Source organism: Dendrobates tinctorius, unplaced genomic scaffold (assembly GCF_039654945.1).
Source record: "Dendrobates tinctorius isolate UK_male_01 unplaced genomic scaffold, ASM3965494v1 ptg000177l, whole genome shotgun sequence".
Taxonomy (NCBI): Eukaryota; Metazoa; Chordata; class Amphibia; order Anura; family Dendrobatidae; genus Dendrobates; species Dendrobates tinctorius.
In genome coordinates this window covers 1,906,928-1,920,181 of record NW_027361844.1, presented here as the reverse complement: position 1 = coordinate 1,920,181, position 13,254 = coordinate 1,906,928, and the positions used below count along the sequence as shown (strand labels likewise).

Below are 13,254 nucleotides of genomic sequence, written 5' to 3'. Positions count from 1 at the left end.
CAGTCTATTGTATATGGGAGACCCAGAAAATTGTTTGTTGGGGAGATAAGCATCTGCCAGGTCCGATTTAGGATTGCTGATTCTTGTTTTCCCAATGAGGACACATAGAGAACACAGGAGCTCTCAGCAGAGTGAGCTCTCCTGTGTATGGAAGAGACAACCAAGATAGCTGTTGGCCGAATGATTAGCCGAACCATTATTCCACCTACAGTCGTCTAATATGTATGGGGGATGCGATAAATAACAGGGAGGAGGATGATTATGTTTACGATGGAAATGTTATGACAAGCTATTGAAAAACTCATAAGGTATCTGTTATGGTAATACAATTACCCAAATCCCAAAAAGTTGTGACACAGTGTAAAATGTAGAGAAAACTAGAATGAAATTAGAATTAGAAATCTCTTAGACATTTTCCATTACATGTGAAAAAATTAACTAATTTAGAAATTGATAGGAGCAACACATTGCAAGGAGTTGAGACAGAGTTAACAAAAGGCTGGAAAAGTATATAGTGCTAATGAAAAATAGCTGGAGAGTCAATTTTCAACTAGGTCACATGACTGTGTTCAAAAAGAGCATATTAGAGAGGCAGAGTCTCTCAGAAGCATAGAAGGTCACCAATTTTTGAACAACCGCATGTAAAAATTTTGGAAAAATTTCCAAAAAATGTTCCTCAATGTAAAATTGCAAAGACTTTGAATATCCCAACATCTACACTACATAATATCATCAAGAGATTCAAAGATTCTGGAGAAATCATGTGCACAAGAGACAATGACAACGTTCAATAATGGATGCTTGTGATCTATGGCCCCTCAGGGGGCACGTCATTAAAAACAGGCATGATGTGGTTGGGCTCAGGAATATTTCCAGAAATTATTGTCTGTGAGCACAGTTTGTTGCACAAGCCACAAATGCAAGTTAAGTGCTATCATGCAAAGAAGAAGCCATATATCTACCCAATCCAAAAGCATTGCTGTCTTCTCTGGGACAATACTAATTTAAATGAATTGAGGCAAAATGGAGAACTGTTCTGTGGTCAGATGAGTCAAAATGCTAAATTCTTTATGGAAACCACGGACACTGTTCTGCAGTCTCAAGAGGAGTGAGACTATCCAGCTTGTTATCGGCGCATAGATCAAAAGTTTTCATCTCTGATGGTATGGGGCTGAATTAGTGCTTACCACATGGGCATCTTACACATCTTGAAAGGTGCTATCAGTGCTGAGCATTATAAAGATTTTAGAACATATTCTCCCATTCAGTCAACGTTTATTTCAGGGAAGGCCTTGCATATTTAAGTAAGACAGTGCAAAACCACATACTCCCATCCATCACAAAAGCATGGCTTCGCAGAAGAAGCGTTCAGGTGATGAACTGGCCGCCTGCAGTCTAGACCTCAGTTGGGCATTATGAAACGAAAAATCAGGAAAAGAAGACCCAGGTGTTCTGAGCATCTAGAATTCTATATCAGGCAAAATGGAACATTTCTTTACCAAAACTCCAGCTTCTCACTTTCTAGACATTTACAGACTGTTATAAAAAGAAAAGGGGATGAGACACAATGCTAGACGTGGAGCCCCTGAGGGTTCAGTCACCACAGAGGTGCTGCACCTCCTCCTGAGGTGTGGTGCCCCACCATCCATGTAAGGTGGAGACACCTGACCACAGTCCAACACCTGCATCCCACACAACATACTGTAGTAGTGTAGCAAAGCACCTTTGGTGGCTCCCTGCTTGGAACACGAAGAGTGCTGGGAGGTGGGTGGAGCTTAGTTGCACAAGAGAGCGGGAGATTATTAGGACTAGGTCAGTCTGTGAGAGGAGATCCCCAGAGTGGGATTGATGGAAGGAGGTGCTGCAGCAGTCTCCTGTGACCTGGAGCTGCTGGCACTGGAAAGAGATATAGAAAGTCTGATTCTCCATAAGGAAGAAAGATTTGCACAGAACGTAAGGAGAAGAAGTGAACTAACGACTAGGGTCGGAGTGGAACCCTTCCTCAAGTTCTAAGCGCATGGCCAGGGTCCTGTCCCCGAGGTTGTATGGATACTAATGGTCCTGCAGCAGACACCGGAGGAATAGAAGTTGTCACCACTTTATTCCCACACAAGACTTGGGGGCCAACAGCAACGTGAGTGAGCCGGGACTTGATAGCAAGGAGTCCCCGAAGCAGGCTACAGCTGTCTGCCGTACAAGTAGAGTTCAAAGGAACATCTTAAAGGAGGAACTTGGGTTTAACACACAACCACAGTATTTCATTACAAGTGCTAGAAAGGAGACGTTCAGAGAAGGCATATGTTGGCGGAGTGTTGGAATGGAGTACTTCATCTTGCCTGGAGGTTAGCTGAGCCCCTGACCTGGAGGACACAGCACTGAGGCGGGCACCTGTATGCACAACAGACTGTGAGTAAGGCTTTGGAACTACATGCCCTGGTGTCCACCGCTTATTCCTGCGTCAACCCACTCAGCACTGCTACATCTCTGTGCTTAACACTGCACCATTACGCTCTCCTCACTATCTCCCCATTTACACTGCCCTGGGACTACAGCCCTACCTGTGGAGGGCTACAACATCATTGCTGCACCACACCATCTGTCCCAGAGAAGCAACCCTGCAGCGCTGGTCAAATTGACCAGAAAGCACAGGTGGCGTCACGAATCATCCACTTATAAACTTTAATCAGCCATGCTTAACACCATCCCCTTTTACATGGACGCCCAGGGCCACGGACCGGGTCACTGCCACTGTGACATCTCCCATTGAAATCAACGGGCCCGGCTCCGAGTACCCCATGGCCCTGGCAGGCGACCCATAGACATGGCCTTATCTCATGGGACTTTTGAGATGTGTTGCTCAAATCATTTTCTAAAAGAGTTAATTTTTTCCCATTGAACAGAATAACATCTAACGTTCATCTTTTTATCTGCTTTCTGTGTTCTGCTCTAAATAAAATATGTATTTAAAAGATTTCTAAATGATGGCATTCTTGTTTTCTTTACATTGTACACAGCGTCCCAACTAATCTACAGTATCAAATGCTATCAGGAGCTTTTCCTTGTATTTACCTTAAATGGAGCCTTAAAAAAAAGTAATGTGAACAGGGCCTAACTCACTTAAATGGTTACAGATGATCTTTCACTTAATACTTACTTGTGAGCAGCCACTGCGGTTATAGCTGCTTGCGATGCAGAGTATGAGTGCTCTAACCTGGGATGTTTCTCCACGCAGCATAGGATGTAGTCATAGGGAATGTTTAGTGCGGATGCTACGGCAGCCTGTTAACAGAATCGACAGTCAGAGGTCCTGCTCCATAAAAAAGCAAAATAAAACCAAAAATCAAAAGTGCAAATCACAAACTTGCCTGCAAATGCCCCTTATTTACTGAAGGATCTTGTAGGCCAGAATGGCTGTGCTAACAGCAGAGGTGTAATTATGAGGGATACTCGTACAGCAAAAGTTACCCAGAGGACCTACTCTGACACAGAAAATGGTTATAATTATTATGGCCCTTGTCTTGTGACTTTTCTTGCCTTCTTTGTTTTCTGTGGTCTCTATTTCACCACCTGCCCTATTCCTGGATACTGAGGAACTGGGGGAATTACCATAAGTGACATTTTTTGCTCAGTCAGTCTTGTTTATTGCTGAGTTTCCATTTTTTCCTTCTTTATAATCATAGCGACTGTGATACAAATGGGATATGCATGAGTGAGAGACTGGTATAGATAGGCATCCAGTCAATAAGGTAGTGATTGCAGTACATTGAAACATCCATTTGGATACTATGGAATGTGACCGGAATCTGAACTTTTCCTACCATGAGGAGAGCACACACTCAGGAATGTGAAAAGCAACCACCTGCTCAGGCATTGTTGTGGGAGTTGGAAGGGAGGAATGTGAGAACCAAACCAACTGAGATAAAGGAGGAATGTGAAAGAGAAACAAGTTACTGCGCATGTCAGTGCGTGATCATTCCAATTAATATTATAAAAAGTACTGACCTCCTCAGCGGGTAGGGACTTTCCAGACGATTCAAGTGTACGCACTTAGTCTGTGATGCTGACCGAGGAAAACCCCTTCCCGCTGATCGAGGTCCCCCGATGCGAAGGGTGATGCTACAATAACTCGGTAATTATTATTGATGCTGAAATCCTTCATGTCATAACTGTCATTTTTTTAAAATCTTGAGACTATTCATGTGCTATGTAAAACAAAATGATTGCTTGCTGAAATAAAAGATTGTCAATAATCTTTGCCTGGTTGGGATGCCAGTGAGCGCTACGTAAGTTAAGGTAAATAACCTAATTTGGGAGAAAATTTAGCAAGACATAAATTGGCGTAGTCGGCAGGATCTTTTTTTTTTCAATATGTTTAAGAAACGAAAGGAAAAGCAGGAGGATGTTGTGGATGTGCCCGGTTGGACTGAGGCACCGTATAATGTATTGGCACATGAGTTGAGCAGTTCTGGACTGGCGGAACAGTGGTCTAGTAAGCTTAAAGGTAGTGAACCCACTGATGTTGTTAAAGTACTCAGGGGTGATGTAGAGTCTTTAGGACGGCGTATGTGGATTTGTTTTCCCTGCAAAGGCAGGTGATGCAGTTAACCCATGATGTTGTTGGTTTACTCATGGGGATCCCTGCAAAGGCAGGTGATGCAGATAACCCCGGATGTTGTTAATGTACTCAGGGGTGTCCCCGCCAAGGCGGGTGATGTTGTGTCGCTTGGGCGACGAACTTGGATTCTGCTCAGTGCATATCGCGCGATGCATGAGCGGAATCAACAAATGCAGAGGAAGTGCTCTCAATTGGAACAAAAAGTTTCAGAGCTAGGAGGGCAGAAAGTGGTGCTGGATTGCAATACCCATCTGCTCAAAGATAAGTTGGAACATTACCAGAGTGTAGCAGAGAAAGCTGCTATCATAGTTGCTCAAAATAAATATCGCAAGAGAAGAGGAAAAATTAATAAAGAAAAAGTGTTCCCACAAAATTCAAAGGTCCAAAAATTAAAATTGCCGGACTAGGAGGACAGGTAATCACCGGAGTACAAACACAAGTTGCTTTAAAAATAGGAAACTTACCGATAAGAAATTACCGTGTTTTAGTAGTACCCATTCCAGAATATATATTGGGAATTGATGTTTTAAAAGGAATGACTTTAAATTTATCGGCTGGAAAATTCTCCTTTGGAGTAAAAAGGGCAGAAATACAAATGAGACCTGTAATGGTAGGAAAAGTAAAAATGCCCCCTGTACATATCCCTCCTGCTACTAAAATGGTGGCAATGAAACAGTATCGAATACCAGGGGGACACAAAGAGATTACTGAAACAATTAAAAATCTGGTGGACGCAGGAGTCATGCGTACCACTACTACTGCATGGAATAATCCAGTCTGGCCAGTTAAAAAGAGTGATGGCTCCTGGCGTATGACAGTGGATTACAGGGAATTGAACAAATGTACCCCTCCATTAACAGCTGCAGTGCCAGATACTATCACTATAATAGAAAATATACAGAGTCATAATGGAACTTGGTATGCAGTGATTGGTTTGGCTAATGCCTTCTTTACAATTCCAATAGAGGAAAAGGCGCAGGATCAATTTGCTTTTACCTGGTTAGGTCGACAGTATACCATGACCAGATTGCCTCAAGGATGGCTTCATAGCCCTACTATTTGTCACCGGACGGTGGCAGAACATCTAGATCAGTTCTCCTTGCCCTCAGATATGCAAATTTCACACTATATTGATGATATAATGATACAAGGAAATGAGGAGCAGGCAGTGAAATCACAATTGGAAAAACTTTTGGTGCATATGAGGAGCAAAGGATGGGAAATAAATGAAGCAAAGGTCCAAGGACCGGCTCAAGTTGTAAAATTTCTTGGAATACAATGGAATAAAGGACATAGGGAAATTTTAACAAAAGTAAAACAGAAGATTATTAATTTCCCTACTCCCAAGTCTAAGCAAGAGACTCAATCTTATATTGGGCTATTTGGATTTTGGAGACAGCATATACCTCATTTAGGACAGATGCTGTCCCCTTTGTATAAAGTTACGAGGAAGAAATATGAATTTCATTGGGGGGAAGAACAACAAACCGCCTTTGAAATGGTAAAAGAGGCCATACAGCAAGGTGTAGAGTTATGGCCAATGGCAGCGGGGAGTGTAGAATTGCATGTATCAGTATAAAATATGTATGCAAATTGGTCATTATGGCAACAACAAGGGGGAAAAAGAGTCCCCTTAGGATTTTGGAATCGAAAACTCCCTGATGCTGGAGAAAAGTATACTCCATTTGAACAACAATTGCTAGCTTGTTATTGGGCATTGGTAGAAACAGAACAGCTAACTTTAGGACATGAAGTCTTATTAAGACCAGCAATACCTATAATGCAATGGGTATTGTCTAACCCTAAAACCAATAGGGTAGGATATGCATAGGAACAAAGTATCATAAAATGGAAATGGTACATTTCTGAAAGAGCAAAGAAAGGAGAAGGCGGGATCGCCTCCCTCCATGAGAAAATAGCTGAAATAGGGGAAGAAATCAAATCCCCTGGGAAACCATCTGTCCTGGAAGAGTCCCCTGTAAAATGGGGAAAATCTTATGAAGATTTAACAGAACAGCAACAGCAACATGCTTGGTTCACTGATGGGTCAGCTCGATATGTCAATGGAAAGCGACACTGGAAAAGTGTGGCTTATAACCCGAAACTGGAAAAACATTTGATTATGGAAGGTCACGGTAAAAGTAGTCAATATGCAGAATTATATGCTATCTTTCTGGCATTGAGTTTTGAACACGGGAAGGAGTGTCACCTTTTCACAGACTCGTGGTCTGTGGCTAATGGTCTTGCAACTTGGATGATGGGATGGAAGAAATATGGTTGGTTAATACATGGTAAGGAATTGTGGGGAAAAGAGGTGTGGGAATTTATAGAAGAAATGGTTCAAATCACACTTACTACTGTTTTTCATGTTGATGCACATATGTCTGCTGACTCACTTGATCGTTTGTTCAATTCTGAAGCAGATAAAGCCGCCGCCATTAGACAGACTTCTGAAGTTGATCAAGAAAAAGAAAAATGGCTGCAAGGTACAGCCGTTTGGGCGCACAACAAGAGTGGACACCTTGGAGAAAGAGCCACTTACAGGTGGGCCTAAGAAAGAGGTGTTCCACTAACTATGGACATAATAAAACAAGTCATTGCACAGTGTCCAGTATGCCAGCATTCACAAAAAAAGGGAAGTTCCACACACAGTAATGGGACACATAGCTCGAGGACAATTACCAGCTCAAATTTGGCAGATGGATTTCATTGGTCCACTCACTGAGAGTAGGGGATGTAAATATGTCTGCACAGCAGTAGATACCTACTCAGGACTTATGATAGGATTCCCTTGCAAAGCAGATGATATTTTTCTAGGGTATTCGCCCTCAGCTACCAAATTATTGAATTGGCTGATTCATCCCGTGTTGGTGATGGCTATTGTAGTGATTCTATTATCCATATGGAATTGCTATATAGCTTATAAAATGTGTTGCAAGAAACCACAAGTGCTCATGGTGTCCTATAAAGATGGTGTTTAAAAGACTGCAATCAAGGACCGATTGTGATACAAATGGGATATGCATGAGTGAGAGACTGGTATAGATAGGCATCCAGTCAATAAGGTAGTGATTGCAGTAAATTGAAACATCCATTTGGATACTATGGATTGTGACCGGAATCTGAACTTTTCCTACCATGAGGAGAGCACACACTCAGGAATGTGAAAAGCAACCACCTGCTCAGACATTGTTGTGGGAGTTGGAAGGGAGGAATGTGAGAACCAAACCAACTGAGATAAAGGAGGAATGTGAAAAAGAAACAAGTTACTGCGCATGTCAGTGCGTGATCATTCCAATTAATATTATAAAAAGTACTGACCTCCTCAGCGGGTAGGGACTTTCCAGACGATTCAAGTGGACGCACTTAGTCTGTGATGCTGACCGAGGAAAACCCCTTCCCGCTGATCGAGGTCCCCCGATGCGAAGGGTGATGCTACAATAACTCGGTAATTATTATTGATGCTGAAATCTTTCATGTCATAACTGTCATTTTTTTAAAATCTTGAGACTATTCATGTGCTATGTAAAACAAAATGATTGCTTGCTGAAATAAAAGATTGTCAATAATCTTTGCCTGGTTGGGATGCCAGTGAGCGCTACGTAAGTTAAGATAAATAACCTAATTTGGGAGAAAATTTAGCAAGACAGCGACGTAAGATGTTTGAAAAATTTGTCACTTCTTTAGATATAACAAACACTTTTAGCCAGAAATGTAACTTTTTACGTGCATTTCTCTGCGACTTTTTAAAAGTGACAAGTCACAAATCTGCCTTAAACCCTACAGAAAAATATGTAGAATTGAGAGTCCTCAGTGGCTGATACCTTTTAATGGCTAACTTAAAAGCTGGTAACAAATTGCAAGCTTTTGAGACTACTCAGGTCTCTTCATCAGGCTTGACTAATACAACATCTGAAGAATCACATATTTATACACAACACAGCACAGAAATAATGCAATAGATAAGACAAGTGACGTGTAGCAGAACTATCATTATGGAACAGGGATAAAGAGATGTGGCCATATATATTGGAACATTTCATAGATAAGGAGTGTGAAAGTTTTATTGTCCTCTGTTTTCGGACTGGTTCTGTGTTGTGATGCCCCCACAAGTTCAGAGGAGCAAATTCCTTAATTGATGTAAAAAGACATAAATCCATGTGACACATTCATTCCTGTACTGAGTGTGTCAAAGGTCGTCATGAGTTTATACTCCCAGACCCTTCTGTCTCTCTGAGATTTGAAGTTTCCTTTTAATACAAGTAATTTTATGTCCATGGTGCTGTGATCAGGCATACAAAAATGTTTGGCCACAGGTAGATCCATACTTTTTTCTCTTATTGTTTGGCAGCGAAAATGAATGTGATGCAGCTGAAAGTACCTGGGATCTTGTAGTCCTGATGAGAGTAGGGGATCTTTATCTTGTCTGTGGTCATTATAAATGGACAGGTTTTACATTTTTTGTTGTTGTAAGGAAAGGTTCCTGCAGCTATTGGACAGAGAGCTTCTGACAATGATGCTTCTTAGTTTTGGGGGCTGCCTAAAACACAGTAGTGTAGGGTCCGGGAAAATGGGTTATAGTCGGGCATCTTTTTGTAGTTAAAGTTGTAATTTCCGTGCAGCTCCCCTTAGCACCTCCAGATTTGAATTGTAGGTGACTACTAGAGGCACCTGTTTTTTCTCTTCTTTAGGTTTGTAATGTAGGAGATGATTCCTTGATATTCTGGTGGCTCTTGTAATTTGGTTTTGAAGTGTTCTTGGATGGTAGCCCTGATTCAAAAAGGTCTTTCTGAGGAGACCAAGGTGTTCATCTCTATCCATGGTGTTGGAACATATATGATTGTATCTGATGGCTTGGCTGTAGACAATAGAGTTTTTTATGTGTTTTGGATGGAAACTGTCTCATTTAAGGTATGTTGGATGGTCAATTTCAGAGACTGTATGGCCTTACTCTCCTGGGCACTGATGTTGGATACTTGTCTCCTGTTAGTGTCTATGATGGTGGATTTTATCAAATGTCTGAAGGCGTATATATATTTATCCAAATGAGGGTTGCGTCTACGTGGAGGTGTCCAGTCTGACCTCTTCTTGGTTGTTAGGATCCCTTTTCCTTCGGTCTGAGTGTTTTCTGAATGTTCTGTATTATTGAAATATTCCCTCAGGCTCAGTCTCCTGAAATAATGTTCCGTATCACTGCAGAGTTCAGTTTTATCTAGGGACTTAAGGGGCCTATACACATAGCGATACCGCTAAAGCGTCACCGATTTTGTGACGCAGCAGCGAAATTGCTAGCGATATCGCTATGTGTGATACTTACCCCCGACCGGCTCCCCCGCTGATTATCGCTGATCGCGCAAGATCGTCCAGTTCCATTTCTCATCGGGCGCTTCCTGCTGGGCTTCGTGCTGGCGCCGACGAGTGACGCGTGAACGCGGGTGGGAGGACGTCAGGATCGCCGCATCTGAAAGGTAAGTAACGACCGCTGATGCGTCACTACATCCCTGTGAGATCTGCCTGTGTGACAGCTCACTAGCGACCATTTAGCGATGCACCAGCGATCCTGACCAGGTCGTATCGTTGTCGGGATCGCAGGTGCATCGCTAAATGTAAAGGGGCCTTTAGTGGGACAAAATGAGAGTCCTCTAGAAAGCACGGCAAGCTCCACTTTGTTGGGTTTATAATCTGAGAGATTGATGATATAGTTAGATGCTTTTTTGTCTGGAATGGAGTGGTTGTCCAAGTTGTAAGGTTTTGGCTTTGTTTTGCATCTGTTTGTATAGAGTCCTGAATTGAGGTGCAATCTGTGTAGTTTCTTTTCCTTGTAATGAATCAGAAAGGTCCGTAGTTTGTTGTAGTATTGTTGTAATTTTTGCTCAGTGTTTTCTGTAAGTGTTTTCCTCAGAGTTTCAAATTTCCCTTGGACTTTACTCTTTATGCAAAAGGTGGTTCATTAGTCTCTCAGAGGTCCTGTGACAAAGGTTTTGTGCATAATGCGTATTGTAGGTATGAAGAATTGTGTTTTTAATCCAGAGTCCTTTGGGAATTAGATTCTACTTTTTGCATTTAGATAAGAAAAAAATGTCACTGTCCATTTGTGCACGTTTCTTCAGAAGTGGCTTTAGTTCCATAAACCCTATAAGGCTGTGTTCACAGACAGCATTTTTTTAGCAGTATTTTTAGTGGTTTTTCCAATAAAACTGCTAAAAATAAGCTGCCCATTCATTTCTATGCATTTTACACTTTTTGTGCATACCAATGCGTTTTGTACCGCGAAAAAAACGCATCGCGGTAAAAAACGCAACATGCTCCTTAATGTCATGGATTTTCCGCATTTCTGGCTATTTCTATGCGTTTTGAAAACGCGCTGAAAAAAACGCATACAAAACGCGCGTTTTCTGCACAAAAAATGCACAGAAAACGCACTGAAAACTTGCAGAAAAAAACGTGCGGTTTCTGGGAAGGGAGTCAGGTTTTTCAGCAGAAATTTTCTGCTACGTGTGTGCACTTAGCCTAAGCATAGTAAACCATCTGCACTTTTATCCGCTTCACAACCTTGGGATTTTCTGTTTTTGCGGTTTCATTTTTTGCTTTCCTTCACAGAGCCATAACTTTTTTAATTTTCCGTCAATATGGCCCTGAGAGGTCTTGTTTTATGTGGAAAAGTTGTACTTTTGAACAACACCATTGATTATAGCATATAGTGTACTGGAAAGCAGGAAAAAAAATTCCAATTGTGATGAAACTGTAAAAAAGAGCAATTCCACAATTGTTTTTTGGGGAATTTTTTTACCTTGTTTACTAAATGTTAAAACTTTAAAACTGACCTGCCATTATGATTCTCCAGGTCAGTATGAGTCTGAACCTATGAAACATGTGCAAGTTCTTTTTTATTTGTGTGGTGAAAAAAAATTCCAAAATTTCAAGAAAAAATGTAAAAAATGATGCCATTTTCCGAGACCCATAGCGTCTCCATTTATCAGGATCTTGGGCTGAGTGTGGACTTATTTTTTGCACACTGAGCTGAAGTTTTTATGGATATCATTTTGGGGTAGATATGCTTTGATCGCCTGTTTTTGCATTGTACTGCAATGTTGCGACAACCAAAAAAATGTAATTCTGGCATAATTTTTTTTCTCGTTACACCGTTTACCAATAGGATTAATTGTTTTCATATTTTGATCGGGCATCTCTGAACGCAGCTATAACAAATGTGTACATTTCTACATTTTATTTTTCTTTATTATGAAAGGGGGTTGATTTGAAGAAGCCCTGCACTGATCTCGAAACGCGTTGACTTTGTAAATCTGATGAAATAAAGTTTTCAAGGAAAATGTTCATTGTATATAGTTATCAGCAGCGCATCCAGTGACACTTCACCTGGATATGTTCTTTCTCTAAGTCCTTTGGACTCATGTCCTGCAGCAGCTGATCTATGCGTTTGATACATGTTGCTTTGTTGCAACATTTAAAACCCTATTGTGCGTTCTTCCTTTCCCAGTTTTCCTTACTACTATTTACACATCATGCGTTTGCATGTTTTACCTTTATCGATGCTGGGTCCTTTGTAGATATAAAGACCTCCAGATCATTCTCTTCTGCCCTGGGTATTACACGTACAGTCTGTGATTCCAGGTGAAGATCGTCCACTCCTCCTATATAGTCCTCACCTGTTCTTTGAAAAGTAAAATCAATTCAGCACTCCGAACACATATTCATGACTTAGAACTTGCCGTTTGTATTTTTTGTATGTTTTTAATTTCAAGGTATAGTTACCTTCTAGGATATGGTCCACATTTTCAAAAGCTTCTTCCACATTCCCATATTCCATCATTCTCACTGGCTCGAAAAATGAATTATGTTTTATAGATTCCTAAAAAACACAGATACAAGAGGATGTACTGTACATAAAATGTTGTCATAGTATATCTGTAGCAGTGGCAATGCACGTCCCTTAAACAGTTAGGCTTCATGTATATGGCCATACTGAAGGGCCTTAAGGTGCAAGTCTGGAGTCACTCTATGTGACTGCAGACTTGTGAATCCTCAAATTACACGCACTTAGCGCTGTGAGGATTCTCTGGAGCCAGGAGCAGGCTTTCATGTGCCTGCAAGTATGCGATTTCTATACTTTGGGACACAATCGACTAGACGTGTCTGGCATTGCTCAATTCACTTGCATTAAGTGAGGCTGTGCAAGTCTAGTCGGCACATTACAGCATGTATGCAAATCACATAATTGCAGTCACACACACACCGTTCTAGCACTGGAGAATCCTCAAAGAGCACAGTGCACATGATGTGAAAATTCATAAGTGTATCCTAAGGCCAGACAACCCCTTTAAGGATTCTTCTATTAATACATGTGCCTTTAATTTTATACAGCACTTAAGGGTATGACTGTAATTTTATCGAGAGTAACAACAGTTCAGATGTAAATCTTGAACAAAAAGCTTGAGCACTGCCAGCTTTTTGAAAAGTAGGCAGAAATCAAGGGGACAGGGTGGAGCCAAGTACACCAAACAAATTCACTGTAACTTACTCCACTAAAGTGATATAAATGAGGACAGGAATGTGTGTAAGTAGATGGATATATTGCCCTGTTCCCCCTTGAAGACATCAGTGCTGTGTATAATGTCATG

At 41.3% G+C, this 13,254-nt stretch overlaps 1 protein-coding gene across 2 annotated transcripts in view; it reads right to left on the bottom strand.

Moving 5' to 3' along the window:
* LOC141054219 (aldehyde oxidase-like) overlaps positions 1-13,254 on the bottom strand; it is a 250,414-nt gene that overhangs the window by 85,174 nt on the left and 151,986 nt on the right. For both annotated transcript variants that reach the window (XM_073551449.1, XM_073551450.1), the window contains 3 exons: positions 12,389-12,485; positions 12,158-12,282; positions 3,155-3,279 (listed from right to left, as the gene is read on the bottom strand). In XM_073551449.1, the coding sequence (XP_073407550.1) occupies positions 3,155-3,279; positions 12,158-12,282; positions 12,389-12,485 (347 nt within the window). The remainder of the gene's footprint in view (positions 1-3,154; positions 3,280-12,157; positions 12,283-12,388; positions 12,486-13,254) is intronic.